This window comes from Prinia subflava, chromosome 2 (genome assembly GCF_021018805.1).
Source record: "Prinia subflava isolate CZ2003 ecotype Zambia chromosome 2, Cam_Psub_1.2, whole genome shotgun sequence".
Classification (NCBI taxonomy): Eukaryota; Metazoa; Chordata; class Aves; order Passeriformes; family Cisticolidae; genus Prinia; species Prinia subflava.
In genome coordinates this window covers 21,842,879-21,860,181 of record NC_086248.1, presented here as the reverse complement: position 1 = coordinate 21,860,181, position 17,303 = coordinate 21,842,879, and the positions used below count along the sequence as shown (strand labels likewise).

At 35.5% G+C, this 17,303-nt stretch overlaps 1 protein-coding gene across 1 annotated transcript in view; it reads left to right on the top strand.

The window, feature by feature from the left end:
* Positions 1 to 17,303, top strand: part of CSMD1 (CUB and Sushi multiple domains 1) — a 1,074,318-nt gene that overhangs the window by 858,236 nt on the left and 198,779 nt on the right. Inside the window, exons 22-23 of the mRNA XM_063389341.1 lie at positions 4,523 to 4,692; positions 11,591 to 11,747. Of these exons, the coding sequence (XP_063245411.1) occupies positions 4,523 to 4,692; positions 11,591 to 11,747 (327 nt within the window). The remainder of the gene's footprint in view (positions 1 to 4,522; positions 4,693 to 11,590; positions 11,748 to 17,303) is intronic.

The following is a 17,303-nucleotide window of genomic DNA, read 5'->3' as shown; positions in this document are numbered from 1 at the left end:
CATACCTGCCATGGTTTGCATAATATAAGATTTGTAGATACTAATACAGATATAGTTGATTTTTATTGAAGAAAGGGTGTGTATGAGTAATATTCAGTGAACTGCTGTTAATAAATGAAATTACAATCACATACAAGATGTTTATTCTCATGTGGGGGAGTGAGAAATCTTCATCTTTTTGGGTCGGGGAGTCAGTTCACGTTGTCATGATGAAAGCAGGTTTCTGGAACTAAGTAGGTATCTGGAAGGCATTGAAGTAAGGAAGTGGCCTCTGCAGTCAAGAACTAAGAGCTCTTTCAAGATAATATGACAGTATTTTTCTGCTAGAGATTCTAAAATCAGTAGTTACTCACAGAACGTCTGTGCTAGATAGGTAAAGTTGCATGACATCTCTCAAGACTGGCAGTGCTTTGTTTTTCAGTTACCATAGGTGGACAAGCCATATCCCTTCTTTACACAAAACTGGCATGGCTTGATCTCTCATCAAGAGTATAAGGGGTGTGGCTTCATTTTCTTTGCTTCTGTAAAAGAATTTTAAAGTGTATCTGATAATTGCTAGAAGAATTGTGTTAATGTGGCCAAAGGCTTTTGTTTAATTTTGCATAAGGAATTAAAGATTAATTGGAGGTGAGGAAATGGAAGTGAACATGATTATATTTGTCCTGTCTGGTAGTTTGATACTCACAAGGTAACAGTGAATGTTGATGAGTTACTCCAGAATTTTATTTCTCAACTGTTTAATGTATAAGTTGCTTAGAAGCAGTATTCCTTCTCCACTATTTAATGCCCTTCCCACTGTGCTAAAGAGATTAGTAAACATTTCTTCACTTTGTGACTGATTTTCAAATCTCTGTGTGAGGCAGAAGTCATAGGAGATGCATGTTCAAATCCCTAGAGGCAAAGTGAATTGAATTTTAGGTGTGTCACACATCCTGGCTGTGCATGTTAATTATGATACGAAAAAGTAGCAGCAGTATCAGCTAGTGTGAATATTTTTAAAGAAAAAACATGACATTTCCCATAACACTCAGTAAAATATTAGGACCTTGAAGTGGAGACATGCCTTTGACTGCTTACAGTTTTCCTGCTGCCAAGGCTAGAGTCAGTATTACATTCCATGGCTGTTCTTTTTGAGTTTCTAGTTCATAATTATGGGAAGCATGGTCATGAAGTTCTGGACTGCAGTGTGCAGGAACAGTTAGAAAAATATTCAATTGAAGTCCTTAGGGCATTAGGTCCACTTTATATCTGGGCATTGCTCACAAATGGCAGAGATTTCAGTCATTAGCACACTTAGAAGCTGCAACAGTATGGAGAAAAAAAAATTTCCATGGGTGAGGACAATATCTGAAAAAAGTCAGGTCAAGACGTCAAGAGAGATAATTAAACATGGCCTTGACTTGATAGCCTAAGATTAGCAAAATGCAGCTAGAAAACTTTAACCTGAGATGTGACAGGTTTTGTATAAATTGAGGAAGTTACAAAGCAGGGCTTAATTTCCTTTGGAAGCCTTTTCCTGGGGTTTGTGTTTAGTGATTTGCTGACTGACACAAGACAAGGAAGGAAATTTGACTGGCCAGATGACATGAGCAAGTCTTTGTCATGATAATGGGGAATGATGGGGTCTGATGAAACTGCATAGCTGTCAGTTATATGCAAGGGATTTGAGAAGGAGTAACATGCACTGAAAACAGAATATGCTTTTATATCACGGTTAGGAGGTATATGAGTGCCAACTTGAGTTCAGAGAACTTTGCCATGTAATTGAAGTTTAGTAAATTGTTCATGTTAGAATACATCTGCTTCTTGCATAAAGGTGTATCCTTGAGAAGGGTAGTAGTATTTTAACTTTAGTTTGTAACTCTCATTATCCTGATCTTATATGTCAGTACTTTTATTCACAGATTTAAAATTACCATGGCTCTGAACTTGGGAACATAGACTTATTGGAGCAAGAAATGTGTCCAGTTCTAGATTTTGGAAAGCTCATTGTACACTTTCTCTATAACTGCACAAGTCTTAGTGGTTTACATTCACTCACTGAAACAAAATGTAGAATATTGCATGAACATTAAGTGAAAAATACCCTTTGCTTCCATACTTCTCTTCAACATTGTACTTGTGTATTTCTAGTTCTTTAAAGGAGGAAGATAAGATACTAAAGCAGGCTAAGGGACTGTTGGTTTTTTGCATGCATCTTTACCTTGGCGAACACTAGTTTGCAGAAGGCTTGTGTACAGTACTGGTGTTATAAATTTTTCTCATTAATGTGGCATTTATGTTGGCATTTCTTTGAATTACATTTTATAAACTTAATCAGTTCTACCATTTTCCTAAAATCCAAGACAAAAAGCTACATATGGATATGTACACACCAATAGGTACAGAGAAATGTATATATGTAGCCATATGTAATAGGTATCACATACTTGACATGCTTTACCAAAGAAGTATCAAAATAAAAATCTAGTTTCTCCGTGTACTACCGTTCTTTGAAACATTTAGACAATATAAGGTGACTTTAAACATGTTAGAAATACCTTATGCATCTTACTTTGCCTAACAAATAAAGAGTTCATCAATCTGAAGTTTGGTGGCAGAGGTTCTTATTCCCCAACACCCTTCTCCTGCTAAGTATAATCTAGCTCAAAACTGAAGCTAAGCAGAGAATACTCTAGAGAGTAGCTCTACTAGAGAGTAGCTCACTCTCTAGTAGAGGGAACTTCTGCTTTAAAATAGGGAATGAACACTAACTAAAAATGCTAGATAAAGATCCTGAGCCAGTTTATTGGTGATTTCCTTTTTCATTTTGCCTAAGGAGATCCCAAATGCAGAGTAGAAGTAGGGCTCCAGGTAAGACTGTAACTGTCTCATTCCCCCTTCCTTTCTTTTCCTTTTCATCTTTACTTCCCGCCTTCCCCCTTCCCTGCATCCATCCCTGCTTCCCTCTCCTTCTTCTTACTCTCTTTCTTTCTTCAGATTTATTGTAGGGGACAAGTAAAAAATACACTTGTTTTATACTTTTCAAAAGCAAGAGGCACATAAATCTGATATCTGTGAAGGCCTCAGAAATGTAAATACAAAAATGTTTAGGCAGCTTACTTGCAAATATAAATCATACATTTCTTCTTGAATATGTTTATATCAATTATTTTCTGATATATTTGCTGGTTTATCTTTACAATGCATTTTCAAAATTTCTTGCACATATGATTTTTAAGCTATATAGAGAATTACCCAAAACTTCATTCCCACACATATACTTCCTCAAATAAATGTTTTAACATCCTAAGAACCCTAAAAATCTGTTAAACATTTTTAGAAAAGATACTGATTTTTTTTCTAAACCTATCGCTTCTTTGATAGGGCATATCCGTTGTTTTACAATTATACATTATTGATGATGATGATGATGATGATGATGATGATGATGATTATATCTGTTATGTTTTTACAAAACTCTGAATAGGTCTAATGATGTTAAGGTAAAAAAACGCAGTATATTTTATCCATAGACTGGAAAATGAGATATCAATATCAATCTCAATCTCATGCACCTAAAAAGAAGTTGAAGACTAATAGTTGGTATGTTAATGTTACTGTGGATTTTATAAAGGGTTTTTAGGTATTTTTAAGTGGTTTTAATATCTGTTTGAACAGTACACCAATATTATTTGCTGTCTGTGTGGATGTTTTCATCTGTGTGATGGAATTTATGTTGCATATTTGGAATAATTTTATTAGTCTTTATTCAGAATTCAAATAGAGTCCATGGTCTGGAACATACCACTCTTCCTGCTCTTTATTATTTTCTTTACTGGGGAGCTACAACAAGAAATCTCTAATGACAGTGTCAATAGATGATTATTACAGATGGCTGTGAATAAGACTCACCTATTCTTTACCCAGAAAGGAAAGGATCTGTCTCCTTGGCACTGACTGATGTCAATAAATGTTGGTGTTTTTGGTTTGGGAGTTTTTGGTTTGTTTCTTTTTGGTTTGTTTGGTTTGGTTTTGTTCCAAGTAGAGAAAATATGTTGGACTGTTCTTGATTTAATACCAGACTGTTTTTTGTTTCAGTTGGTTTGTTTGGGGGTTTTTTTCTTCGTTTTTTTGGCAGCTTATTGTCTGGTTTTTTTGATACTTATTTGTAAAGCTGAATACAGAGGTAAAATCAATATTATGTTTATTTGAAATGTTACCACAATAACTATATTTCAATAAATTTTTACTGTATCCAGGCTAACTTGCATTATTGATTAATCTGATGGGAGGGCCCGGGGATAAATTGGAGGTAAAAGCATGTAAGTGCACATAATAAACAGACCCAGTGAATTGCAGGAGATGGCAACTTTGATAGGGTTTCTAGGAGTTGGTCCTACAGATGAGACCTGTTAGAAATATACTTTTCCTAGACAGCTTGTTAGAGATTTTATAGAGTCTAAGTATTATTGCTAATAACTCATATTTTCTTGAATTGGATAATTCACTTCTTTTGTTTTAATGTGTCTATTTTCTTTAGCTGAATGTGGAGCAACTGTCTCTGGAAATGAAGGAACATTGTTGTCTCCAAATTTTCCATCTAATTATGACAACAACCATGAATGTATCTATAAAATTGAAACTGAGGCTGGAAAAGGGATCCATCTTAGAGCCAGGAGCTTTCAGCTGCATGAGGGAGATACTGTTAAGGTAATAAGGAAAAATCATTTTGCTTTCTATGCTAAATATTCACATTGCATGAATAAATATGTTTCCAATGCCAATTACCTTTATTTTCATTCCACTTTCTGACAGAAAATAATAAATTCCAGGTGGATAGCATCTATACATTTATACTAGAATCAATGATTTATACTAGATTCAAAGAAACTATAGGAGACATTGTAGACATTCTACATTTCTAGAAGTATTAGAATGTATAGAGTGGTTTAAATCTTGTGAGGAAACCTAAAATTTGAACTTGGATTTTGAATACCTAGTATTTCTTTCTCTTTGCTCAATAATTATAAGTGTAGCACAGGGATTTTTGTTTTTTTGTTTTCCCTAAACGGAAACGAACATTGCAACATTGACTTAAACTGTAGTTCTAGAAGATGGTTTTATTTATTTACATTGCAGGTAACCTTTGAACACAGCCTAAATATATATAGATTTTGAGCATGTACTTTTCTACATCATGGCAATAAGTTGCCTTTTCCTAAAAGCAGCTGTTTCATTCTTGTAGGTACTGAAAATACTGATATTCATCTGAAGTGCTGACCATACATTAAGTTAGTCTTTCAAATTTGTATCTCCAAATTTTCAGTTAATTAATACTTAAAATCACAAAGTATTCAGAATTCAGACTTCCTTTCTGGATATATCCAGCAAACCATTTACATTTTAAAAATTGCTGCCTAATTTCAAACTTGATTTTTTAAATTTGCACTGAGTGCTTCTCACAAAAAGAGTTTAAAGATAGAATTGTTATGGATCAAGTATTGGTGGCTCCACTTTTATCCATTTCATCATCTTAAGAGCTTTCTTATGTAACGAAGTGTGACAATTCAATTCCTGCAAAAAGAAGGCATTTACAGATGGGATGAATGTGGGGAGGAAAAAAAATCTTCATTTTAATATAGAAATTGATATCTTTGTTATTATATATGTTCTTTTCAATAAGTACAGTCTGACCTTTGACCATGAAATAAGCAAAACTTATAGTTTAGTTTATAGATTAGAAAGTTACAATCAGAAGAACAACATTTTTTCCGTCTTTACCCACAAAAACATTGATAATAAATGCTACAATGTATAAAACACAGCAAGACCTTGGTTTTGCTTTTAAATCATATGGAAATGAGTCGGTGGACAAATTATGTGGTCTTTATTGTCCTTTGCTCCCATTATCCATAGTCTGACAGTGCAGAACCCCAAAAGTATTTTTGCTCTGAAGAGATGCAGCAGAGGATAAAGAACTTAATTCCCCACTGAGTTGCTTGAATGTGGTACATAAGTCTCCCAGAAGCTTTGCAGATATCTGGTTTATAAATAATTTAATAAACTACTTAAAAATCTGCAACAAAACATCCCTTAGAAAACCCCAAAGAAACATTCAAGAAACTCAGTTATCATTCAGAACATCTCATGAGTAATGTCCAGCATACTTAGCAATATTCCCCAGAGATACAAGGAAGATTTGCCTGAGACAAAGCTCTTCTGAGCAATCTGTTAGATATTTTCTTCTTTTATAGATCTTTTAGCACAATACTTCAGAGGATCCAAAGGAAGCAAAGGCAAAATTGTGGTGCTGTCTGAACTGCAAGGATTGTTCTCTGGTTTTGAGTCCATGGCACAGCACAACTTCCATTTACACAATTAGGCTCTCCTTCACCAGTTAAGGTCTTGCTATTACCTGCATTTATGAAAATGGTCTTTTTGCTCTCTATTCCCATGCCAGGATGTCCTTTTACACATTTCCATTGGAATCAGCACTTTGGCAGGGCTGTGGACTTCAGAGCTTGCTTTCCTTCCTATCTGCACCTAAAATATGAGCAAAATGAGTTATAAACCCCAGGCTTCTATCTTGCACTGCACAGAAGGAAGCTGCAAGACTGCCTTGCTGGCAGCTTGCAAGGGATATGCTAAGCTTAAGAATATTTATAGACCTTGTGCTGAAAAATACAGGGCATTTTCCCAGCTCAGTATCTTACTCTGTTTTACAAGAAAAATCAGTATGTACATAATGTTGCATTGGGTGTGGGTGCCCAGGCCCCGGCAGCTGTGGGAACTGTGGGGGTTTTGTGAGGGGTGGCTGAGGCTGCCCCAGCCAGACACGGCCGGTTCCAGCCGGACACAGCCGGTTCCAGCTGGACACAGCCGGTTCCAGCCGGAAACAGCCGGTTCCAGACAGACACAGCCGGTTCCAGCCAGACACAGCCGGTTCCAGCCAGACACAGCCGGTTCCAGCTGGACACAGCCGGTTCCAGCCAGACACAGCCAGTTCCAGCTGGACACGGCCGGTTCCAGCCAGACACGGCCGGTTCCAGCCAGACACGGCCGGTTCCAGCTGGACACAGCCGGTTCCAGCCAGACACGGCCGGTTCCAGGTGGACACAGCCAGTTCCAGCCAGACACAGCCAGTTCCAGCTGGACACGGCCGGTTCCAGCTGGACACAGCCGGTTCCAGCCAGACACAGCCAGTTCCAGCTGGACACAGCCGGTTCCAGCCAGACACGGCCGGTTCCAGGTGGACACAGCCGGTTCCAGCCAGACACGGCCGGTTCCAGGCAGACACAGCTGGTTCCAGGCAGATCCAACTGCCCACCGCAGGGCGCGGCTGAGCCACAGGCAGGGCAGGGGCACAACGTAGGTAAAGAAGGGCAAAAAATGCTGCACAATAGGGCGTGATAAAGAGGGCAAATAAAAGCCTGTAGTAATAACATCATAATCCCAAGATCAGCCCACCAGGAGTGTCAGACAAAGCGTATCATGTTACTGTTTGAGGTAAGATCACTACGAACTCCATGAGGATGGAGTGTAAGGATTTCAGAATGTTAGCAATCTCAGCAAACTATTTAGGCCTTGCCTGCCCAGCTTCCAAAGGAACATTTTAAAAGTGTGTCCCTTTGGGATGATTTTATGCTACAAAATCTCTGAAGTTAAGGAAATTTGGTAAGTTTAGTTGCAAGTAATTTCTTTTTACTGTCAGAATGAGAAACATTAAGAAACTCTAGCCAGCACTCAGGTGAGTGTTGCACATTCCCACAGAAGGTGCAGATACATTAACAATATTACTGGAGCATTTCTTCTCATGAATAGCTGTAGCACTGTCACCTCCTTTTGTTTGCATATTTTAACCCTGTCTGTTTGTTTGTTTGTTTGGTGTTGGGGGGTTTTTGTGGTTTTTTGTTTTGTTTTGTTTTTTGTTTTGTTTTGGTTTTTTTACAACTGTTTTCACAGGAGGTCTCATATCTAATTTTAATTTCATGAAACACCCTTTTCAATTGGGTCTGGATTAATCTTGAGGGATTCTATTATTTAACTTGTTAGTACTCAGGCCGGAAGAGTATCTCTAGCAAGAAAAAGAAACACTTTCAGTTCCTCAAAAATAGGGAAATAGAGGCATCTCTGAATGCGTTAACTAAATTAACATTAAACACAGCTCCAGACAATGCTGTGATCATTCCCCACTGACCCCAAGACCAGCTTCTGCAGTGTGACTACACCTGTGATGTTAAACTCTCACATCTTGCAGAATAAGATGGCTCACTGGAACTGTGTCTCAGAAAGAGTCCCTGGCCTATGCAGCTCCTGCACTAATGCTTTCTCAGGGAAGATTTGTGAAGGTGTTAGTAAGGCTGCATTGAATGTGTTCCAGGGATGTACTGATAATAAATACTGTGTAGACAATCAAGTCGTGGCAGCTTGACTCCTGCTCTATCATATTTTACTTGCTTTGAAAATATAAACTAATCTTCAGCTCTATATATCAGCTCAGTATTCAAGTGGAAATACTGAGGCTGGATATTAAAGCTGTAGAGTGTATAGAATGGCATACAATTTGCTAGAGTATTTCTGGCATCAATAAGACTAGTGCATGAGGAAGGGTTAAAACTATTACTTTCAAGAAGAATGTATACAGGTTAATGTCTGTAATTTGTGGGCAAAGCATTCTATAGCTGTGACAAAATTTGAACTTGAATGAGTGGGATAGAAATTTAAATTCAAGTAAAATAGAGCAGTTTCACCATTTGAAAGGACATACGACAAAAGTGAACACTTGGATTATCTCTATTTTAGAGCTTATCCTTTCTCACTCACTAACACTTCATCTTCCTGGTCTCCCTGTTTTAACTGCCACTTGAAGATTCATAACTCTTTAAAGTGGCTACCTTTGCCAGAATCTTTATAATGCAACTGCAGTGACTTTGTCAGAGGTAAGAGGAAAAGCAGGATGTAATATTCTGTTTTTCATCTTTTTTGCCAAATAGACCTTCTTTTTTCTTCATGACTGAGAGAATTGTAATTGCAGCATGCAAATTATATTTCAAATGAGTTCTCCTAAATGTATTAAATGTATGTACTTAATATGAATCAATAGTGATAAATAGTCTAGACTACTTTATTAAATATATGCTGTCCTTCTGGAATCAGTGGCATATGACATATCACAATGATTGTACACAAGCTGGGAATGATCCTGGGATCTACTGGGAATGATCCTTGGCCCACATTAATTAGTATCACAATCACTGGTAAAAAAGCATTTTCTTTCCTAGGATGGTTCAACTAACTTTCCAGTGAAGACAAGGGAGATACAGGGCTTGTATTTGTTCACTAACAACGTTCCACTTATTGGAGCAGATATGTACTTGCTTACATCTGAAATGTGAACAGATGGACAAGTGTCACCACAAATTGTACCAGCCTTTTTTGTTGGTTTGTTGTTGTTGTTTGTTAGTTTGTTTGTTTGGTGTGGGGTTTTTTGTGTTTTTTTCTTTTGTTTTTTGTTTTGTTTTGGTTTTTTTACAACTGTTTTCACAGGATCTCTCATATTTAACTTTAATTTCATGAAACACCCTTTTCATTTGGGTCTGGATTAATCTTGAGGGATTCTATTATTTAACTTGTTAGTACTCAGGCCGGAAGAGTATCTCTAACAGTCAGTGAGGTAGAAAATTGTTGAAACAAGATGTCTGTAATCTTTGGCTGTGGAGTTTTTTTTGTGTTTGTTTTGTTTTGTTTTGTTTTAGAGATGAATAAAAGTCTCTTTTTAGACATAGGCAGCATTTTTAATTAATGGCAGTTAGTGGAAATTCCATTTCATATATCTATAGAAATAAATCTTATGAGGAACAAATGATTGTTTACCTTGTACAATAGATTACCAGCTCTAATAAATAAAGCATAATCCTTTCATGAAATTGATTGGTAATTCTGTCCCAAGGCAATTGTTAGAAGCTGGCAAGTAATTTTTCAGATACATAGCATATCTTAAAGGTATATTTCTTCCAAGAGGTGGACCTTAAGTATGTGTGACTGCTAGCATGAACCTTAAATACAATGGATTGTATCTTCTGAGACATCTCATCTGTGTGCCTTGGTATAAGACAATCTTTGCATCAATAATAAAGACTGAATGTATTCTTCTATCAATAATTTTTCAAAAGTTTCTTTTACAGTAGGTAATCATTTATATCTGTGTAGGTTTATAAAAGTAAACATATGCTTTTGTCTTAAAAAGTCTTTGTGCATTTTTAAAATTATTTTATTTTGTTAATGGCATTTGAGATGAACATGATACTTTCAAGACATTTACCTGTGGATGGCATGCTGGTATTTTCTCCACAGAAAAAAATAGAACTGCTTTTAATTGCTGATCCTCACCTACTAATGTTACAATGGTCTGTCATCTCAAAAGAAGCATTTCTAAATTCTGTTAATACATCTAACAGGACATTCAGTTAGGAAGAACTGGCTGTGACTCAGATGTAGCAATTTGAGTTGTTAACTGGGTCACTCCTGCTTCTCACTGGAATCAGTATAAATGTGCACTGCACCACAAGGTCTGCAAGTGGAGGGATGAAGATCCAGTGCTTGAAATATTTACTGTAACTGTTGCTTTTGTGCTGGTTGTTTCTAGTCACTCTAGGACACATGATATAAGGGCAAAGTATCTTTCATTTCCTGTCAGAAACCAGCTGTTCAAATTCCTTTCTTGCTTTTGCATAAGCACTGACATGACATTTCAGGTATGGTGTATATTTACACACTTTATATTCCTTACTTTCCTATGAGAAAGTAGTGGAAGTTTATTTAATTTAAAGAAGAAATTAGCGTTTCAAGTTTTTCTTGAGAAAAAAAAACAAACTGAAGAAGGCTATTTTTTTGCTTTGTGACTTTCAAGGTTTTGCAACAAGAAAAAAAAAAATTACCCTCTTAGCAAGAGTTGGTACTTCTTCTGTATTTGAACAGTCAGAAGGCATTCTTAAAAATTCTAGGATTTTAAAAAGTACATAGGTTGATATTGTCGGAAGTTTTCAGTAAAAAAACATGGTAAATAAGAACAGCTCTACAATTAGTTTGGAAACAGACTCGCACATCTTTTTGAAAACTTATCAGTCTTTGATAAATCCTACAGAAAACCAAAATTACTGAAGGCTTAGAGCCTGAGATAAAAGATGACAGATTGCCTTGAATATCTCATTTTTGCTGTTCATATATCCAGACAGGAGAGATCAGAGTAGGCTGTTAGAGTTTACCTTCAATGGGGATTCAGAACTTATACTTCTGTTGGCCTTTGTGAATAATCAGGAAAACAATCTGAGCTTATGAAATCTCAGAAGATAGAATTGCACATAAATATTGGTTTCTTTCAAGATGAGCTCACAAAACTTAAAGGAAAAGACTTTAAAACATCTTGAAGGGGGCAGAATATTTAAGATTTCACTGAATATAACCCAGGGGTATATACCTCTGAAAATAGATACATTAAGGTTTGGAAAAATTATTTGCAATACATTGCTAACTTTGGAATTATTGTATAAATGAAAATCTTCAAAATATTTAGATTTGATGTCCAATTTCATGCTCCTATTTCTGCAAGGTGTATGATGGAAAAGACAGTTCTTCACGCTCGCTTGGAGTCTTCACCAAAAATGACATGATGGGAGTTATTCTTAATAGCACCTCTAACCATATGTGGATAGAGTTTAATACCAATGGATCTGATACTGACCAAGGATTTCAGCTGACTTACACAAGTAAGTAGCTCATAAATATGATCTGATTGATTGCTTTGTGGGGAAATGTGTATTTCTCAGCTGTAGTGATTTCTTTTTGAATGTTGAGGGTAATTTCCTAGAATATACTGCATTTAAGAGACCGAGCTGTACTTGTCGACATGACTGGATACGTGTTAGTAATTTAAAAGCACTGTTGAAAGCAAATTTGTGCGTTTTTAAACTTAGAAAGCATGATTATTTTTAAGACTTATTAGTGGGGTTGTGACATATGTGTGTTGAATATATTAGTTGTTAAATATAAGCAGAAAATGTACAGAAATTCAGTGTTTTAAAATGGAAAGTTCAATCTCTGCAGTCAACTTAGACAAGATAAGAGAAGAGAGGAAAGAAAAAATAAAAGAGAAATAGTCCAAATGAGAATTTTTATAAAATGAGTACCTGGGTTTACACTCTTAATGTGGCCTGACTGCTTGTCAGGATCAGAGTGGAGTATACCAGAAGCAGACTGGAGTCAACAGGTTTTTACAAACACTGCACTCATCCCACAGACTGTATGGAAATAATTGAATTAATTTTGCTGTCAAAACAATGAGTTTTTTGTGGGGAATAACTTTGGGGATAACTAGTTTGTTTCCAATACACATAAAAAGCTATTTTTCCAGGTTTCAAGAAATCTCCGAGTTCCATTTTCTTTGAATTTATTGTCTTATACAGTCCTTTCCATGAGTTGATGTTGAATCTTTCAGAGCAGAGCTCCCCAACATAGTGTGGCATAGAAATGGAACCATTGCTCAGTTTAGTATATCTGATGTTTTCCCTTTGGTTTGGAGCAAGCTGTGGAATAACCTTTTAGATTTTTTTCCTTACAGATCCACTGAAGAAGGACTAGGGAAATCTACTCCAATTTGCCTAGAGAAACTGTAGAAATTTTAATTTGAAAGAAAAGGAACAAAACATCTGTTTTAAAAACAATTGTATTTAAAGGGCTCTGATTTCAAGGGTCTCAATTCAGTTCCTTTCAAATCCTGCTTCAGTGATCAGTTTCACCTATTGTTTACAAATGTAATTTTACTTAAAAATAGAATTTTGTCTAATTTCTGTATATGATTGCTTAATTTTGTTGCACATCAAGATTTGCTCTCCTGCACCGTATTTTTCTGTGTAAGATAAGATACAATAATTCATGACTTCAAGGGTTTTTTCCTGACTGCTTGTCTAAGACAGTTTTGAAACTCTGTTTTCTATTCTTCCAAGTGTTTTCACATTTTCTGAAGTGTATCTGAATTTGACATAACCTTCTAACTGTAATTTTAATACTGGGTAGAGAGGCAAAACTTAATTTCCTATATCTGCATAACATTCTACTTTTTGTTATTTTGGTTGCCAAGGATAAAATTTATTTTATCATATGTAATCAGTTTGCAGCTATTCATGTTGAAAAGCTTATCTGTGATGACTTTTCTTTCTACTTTGTCTCAAATGAGACAATCCCCAGTTGTAAATACAAACAAATACTTTACTTCTCACATGTATTTTCAGGAAGCCAAATTCAATATAATAAAAATTGAGACAATGAACGTCTTGCCAGGTGATTTCCTTCAACTGTAACACTTATTTCCAAACCCCTCAGTGTGGGACTTTTCACCATTCATAAATTGATACAAGCAGAAGATTATTCTTTTGCAGTGCTTTGAAAACTGGCCGCAGTGTTGACTCACATTCTTTTTCTGAAAGTCCTATGCTAGTAATATCTTAGATCTTAGCTATACCAGGAAATTATAGTAATTATTTGATGAATTGGGAATTTTTTGATGCAGGTACAATTCAGTTAATAAACAAATACGTCAATTTTTCATTTGGTAAATACATGAAACACAAAATTATAATAATCCTTTTGGATTAATAAAGTTACAGCTTACAGCAGAATTAACCGAAAGATTACTCTGAAGTTTATTGATTTACTTTTCAGATTGAATTATAATGCCAGATACTTTAAAATTACTAAAACAATTCAAAAATGTGCTAAAATATGATATCACTGAAGGAAATGAGAAATATGCTGGAATGAGTGAAACAATAATTAATATAATAAGACACAGATAGGAGAAATGATGGTCTAATAAATCAGGTTAATTAATTCAGGCTTCTTTCTATCTGATTGCCGAGTTCTTGCTACCCACAAGGCATCATCAACTGCCCTTAATTGTTGGTCTTTGTAGTACTTCCTATTAAGGCTATTGAAATTAAGAAGTAACGTTTCAGGGTGTTATTAAAAAGACTAATATAAAAGTCTGTTATTTCATTTGTGTGCATCTACCTTTCCATCCTTTTTGATAGAGTAAATTCTGAAGATTATGTTACATTTAAAAATACAATAGAAGAAAAAGCTAATGATCCATGAGGACAGAAATGTGGATAAAGAAACTTGTCTCTGTTTTCAGAATCTCATTAATGCCTTAGTAAAACCGAATTTTATAAACTCAGAATCTAAGATGTTTGTATAAACTGTAGAAATCAGAATATAAGCAGGTATTAAAGGGAAATCTATATAGAATTCCAGTTCTAAATGAAATCTGAAGAAATTTCCCATGAAATTGTCTATAGAGGAAATTGCTTCAGCTGATACTGAATGAAAGCTGGAAATTATGGTTATCTTATTCTTTGATCCACGAGTACAAGATGCTTTGAAGAAAATAGATTTATCCTGATAGGTATAGGTGTTTTTTTACTAGAAAAGACCACAAAAACATCTGAACTCTTTCTCATGTTAACTGTTTTGAGAAACTAAGTAGTATTTTGAGTGAAAACTAAAATTACAATGATTTTATTTAAGGAAACAACTTCAGAAAAGCAGAGAATATTTTAGCCTGAAATTGGCAAGGTAAGTATATATGGAGTCAATGAAATAGTAAATTGAGCAGTAGCTGAACATGACTCTACTAGAGGAGAAGAAAAATGAGGAACAAAGAAGGCAGCTTGTCAACTTTGGGCAAAACAAGTTTATATAAAGCCATTCCCTCAGAGTATGTTAGGAGGAATAAGGTAAAGTGTCCACATCCGGTATCTCTACACTGCTGTCAGAGACAGCACTGTGAACATTTATATCTCAGTGCTGAGGAAATGACAGCATAAGCTTGATGACTTTAATTCCCTGTGAGTAGAAGACAACAGTAGTTCTGATCTGCATGTAAAAATTTAAGTGTATGCTTGTTGTAGCCACAACTGACATGTGACAGCTATTTCTTTATTATTTTTATTTTAGAAAATGTCTGTTATTCTTTCATAATTGCAGTTTTCTATTTCAGGGGATCTTTTTTTTTCCCTCTGTCTGATTAAAACTTTTTTCCCTGAGACACCTCTAATTTTTGTGGGGAAGAGTTTAGATACAGGGATTCCCACAGGTGTTCCTGTTCACAGCTCAGTTATAAGATTTGCCCAATCCGGTATAAAGATGCCAGTGCTTTGTGTTGTCATGTCAATGGCATTTAATGTTAAATTGACATTGAGATAAAATCAAAATCTTATTGATGCCACACACGTGACAGGCAGAAAAAGCAAAACACAGCTGTCTGGTAAAAGTAACAGACTGCAACTTTAAACAAGGAGCAATTCAGTACAGCTTCTGAATACCAAACAGGCAGTCTCCCTGCCATGCCTAACCACTCCCCTATCACAGTCCTGACACAAGAGGAATTTAACAGTGTTTGTTTTCTCTCATCATGCACTGAATTTACACTGACTTGTGTCATGAGTGCTTCCTTGCTCCTGTCTAATCCTCCTTCCTTGAGCATAGTCTCACTTTTCTTAAATAATACCTGTACACTTTATCATACATGTCATATGCAAAAGTTTTGTGACCCTCTGAGTACGGCCCAAAGCTGCTACTGTGTGACCTATATGGTCTTGTACAGATCACAGATCACTCAGCACTGTACTGTACTTGCACACTTTTCTCAGTAAAGTTCCCAAACATTTGAGAAGAAAACACTCTTGCTTTCTAGTACCATCTAGAAATTTCAGAACTCATTTCTTTTCATGGTGCCTGATGATGGATGCCTATATTCATGATGTGTAAGGAACTTTATCACTGTGTAGAATTGCTCCTTGGACTCTTCTGAGACTTGAGGGGTTTTACCATGCGCTTTGCACAGACAGTTTGAAATAGCATGAAGTTGCTGTTGGACCTTATCTAGACATCTTTTTTAGGAACAGCTTATCTAGCTCTCTGTGGTAATTTCATGGTTCCCCAGTCCTGTGCAATATTTTTTCTTTTTGAAAATGAATGTTGTGTAGGTACAAATCATAATTTAACGCTAATGCTCAAATTTTGAATCTATAATGACCATTTCTTTCCCTGAAAGCAGAATTCTCCATGGCTATTATTTCTTTCAGAAGAGTTCAGGCCCCTGAACTGTGCTCCACTCCACAGAACTTACCACAGATTTAGGATTGTGCATGGATAGATTTTTTAATGAGGTTTAATATTTTCATTTGCATTTATCATCCTTTATATTTAGCATAGTTAGTAGTTTTACAATGTTGTCTTTATTGGTCTGAAGATATACTTTTCAGTTTAAGGCAAGGAATTTTTAAATACATTTCTTAGACATGATGCACTGGTTTAGCATTCATGGTATTCTGTTATTGCTAAAGATTTAGTTTTTCTTTTCAGTTTAAGTTCTGTGTTACAAACATTCTTTAAACCTACTGCTTTCAAGGGATAGTGAAATTTAGTGCATGGAAGATGAATCTGAATTACCATGGTCCAAATTTATATAAACTGTTGAAACCACTTGTAATAGGTAATTTAAGAGAATCATGAACTTTAATTTAGTTCATGTCCTGTTCTGGAGTAATTGAAAAAGTTGTCAGTGAAAACAATGTTCTGAAATTGAAGACTCAGACAATTATTCTAGCATATGCTCAGTCTCAAATTCAGGAATATAGTGGCTTTGCCTCAGGGTTTATAATGCCAGTTTAGCACAACAATCCAGTAATGAAAAGAAGCTTTTCCAGTTTCCTTTCCATAACTAGTCTGTATATAAGATCTGTTCCAATTAAAACCATCACACACTGCAGTAAAAAAAATAGACACCAAAGACAAATATCATAAATTAGTAATTAGTACATCTTAACAGATACATGTATGGTGTAGTCACAGATCCTATTAGAGCAGTATCATTATGTGCCCACCCCAAATGAATATTGCATGCATAGAAAAAAATCTTCTAAAAAACCTCAAAATTGCAAACTTACGAAACAAAACTTAATGAATATCAAGAGAAAAGTTTGTTAGAAATATTCATTTCACTTGTGTACAAGAATCATGATATCCAGATTAATAAGATGATGACATTATTGTCTCTTCCTTTCTTTCTCCCTCCCCCAGAAAATGAAATTGCCTTCTGCTTCCAAAACGCTCAACTTTTACATAGTCTCCCCTTTCCCCCATATCCTCAAAACTTTGTATGAACAAAAAATAATTGGTATTATAAGAGTTTTTATAATTGAGGTACATTTTCACTTTTAATTTTAAGATGTCTATGAAACTGCTGTTCTGGTAAACAGAGTAGC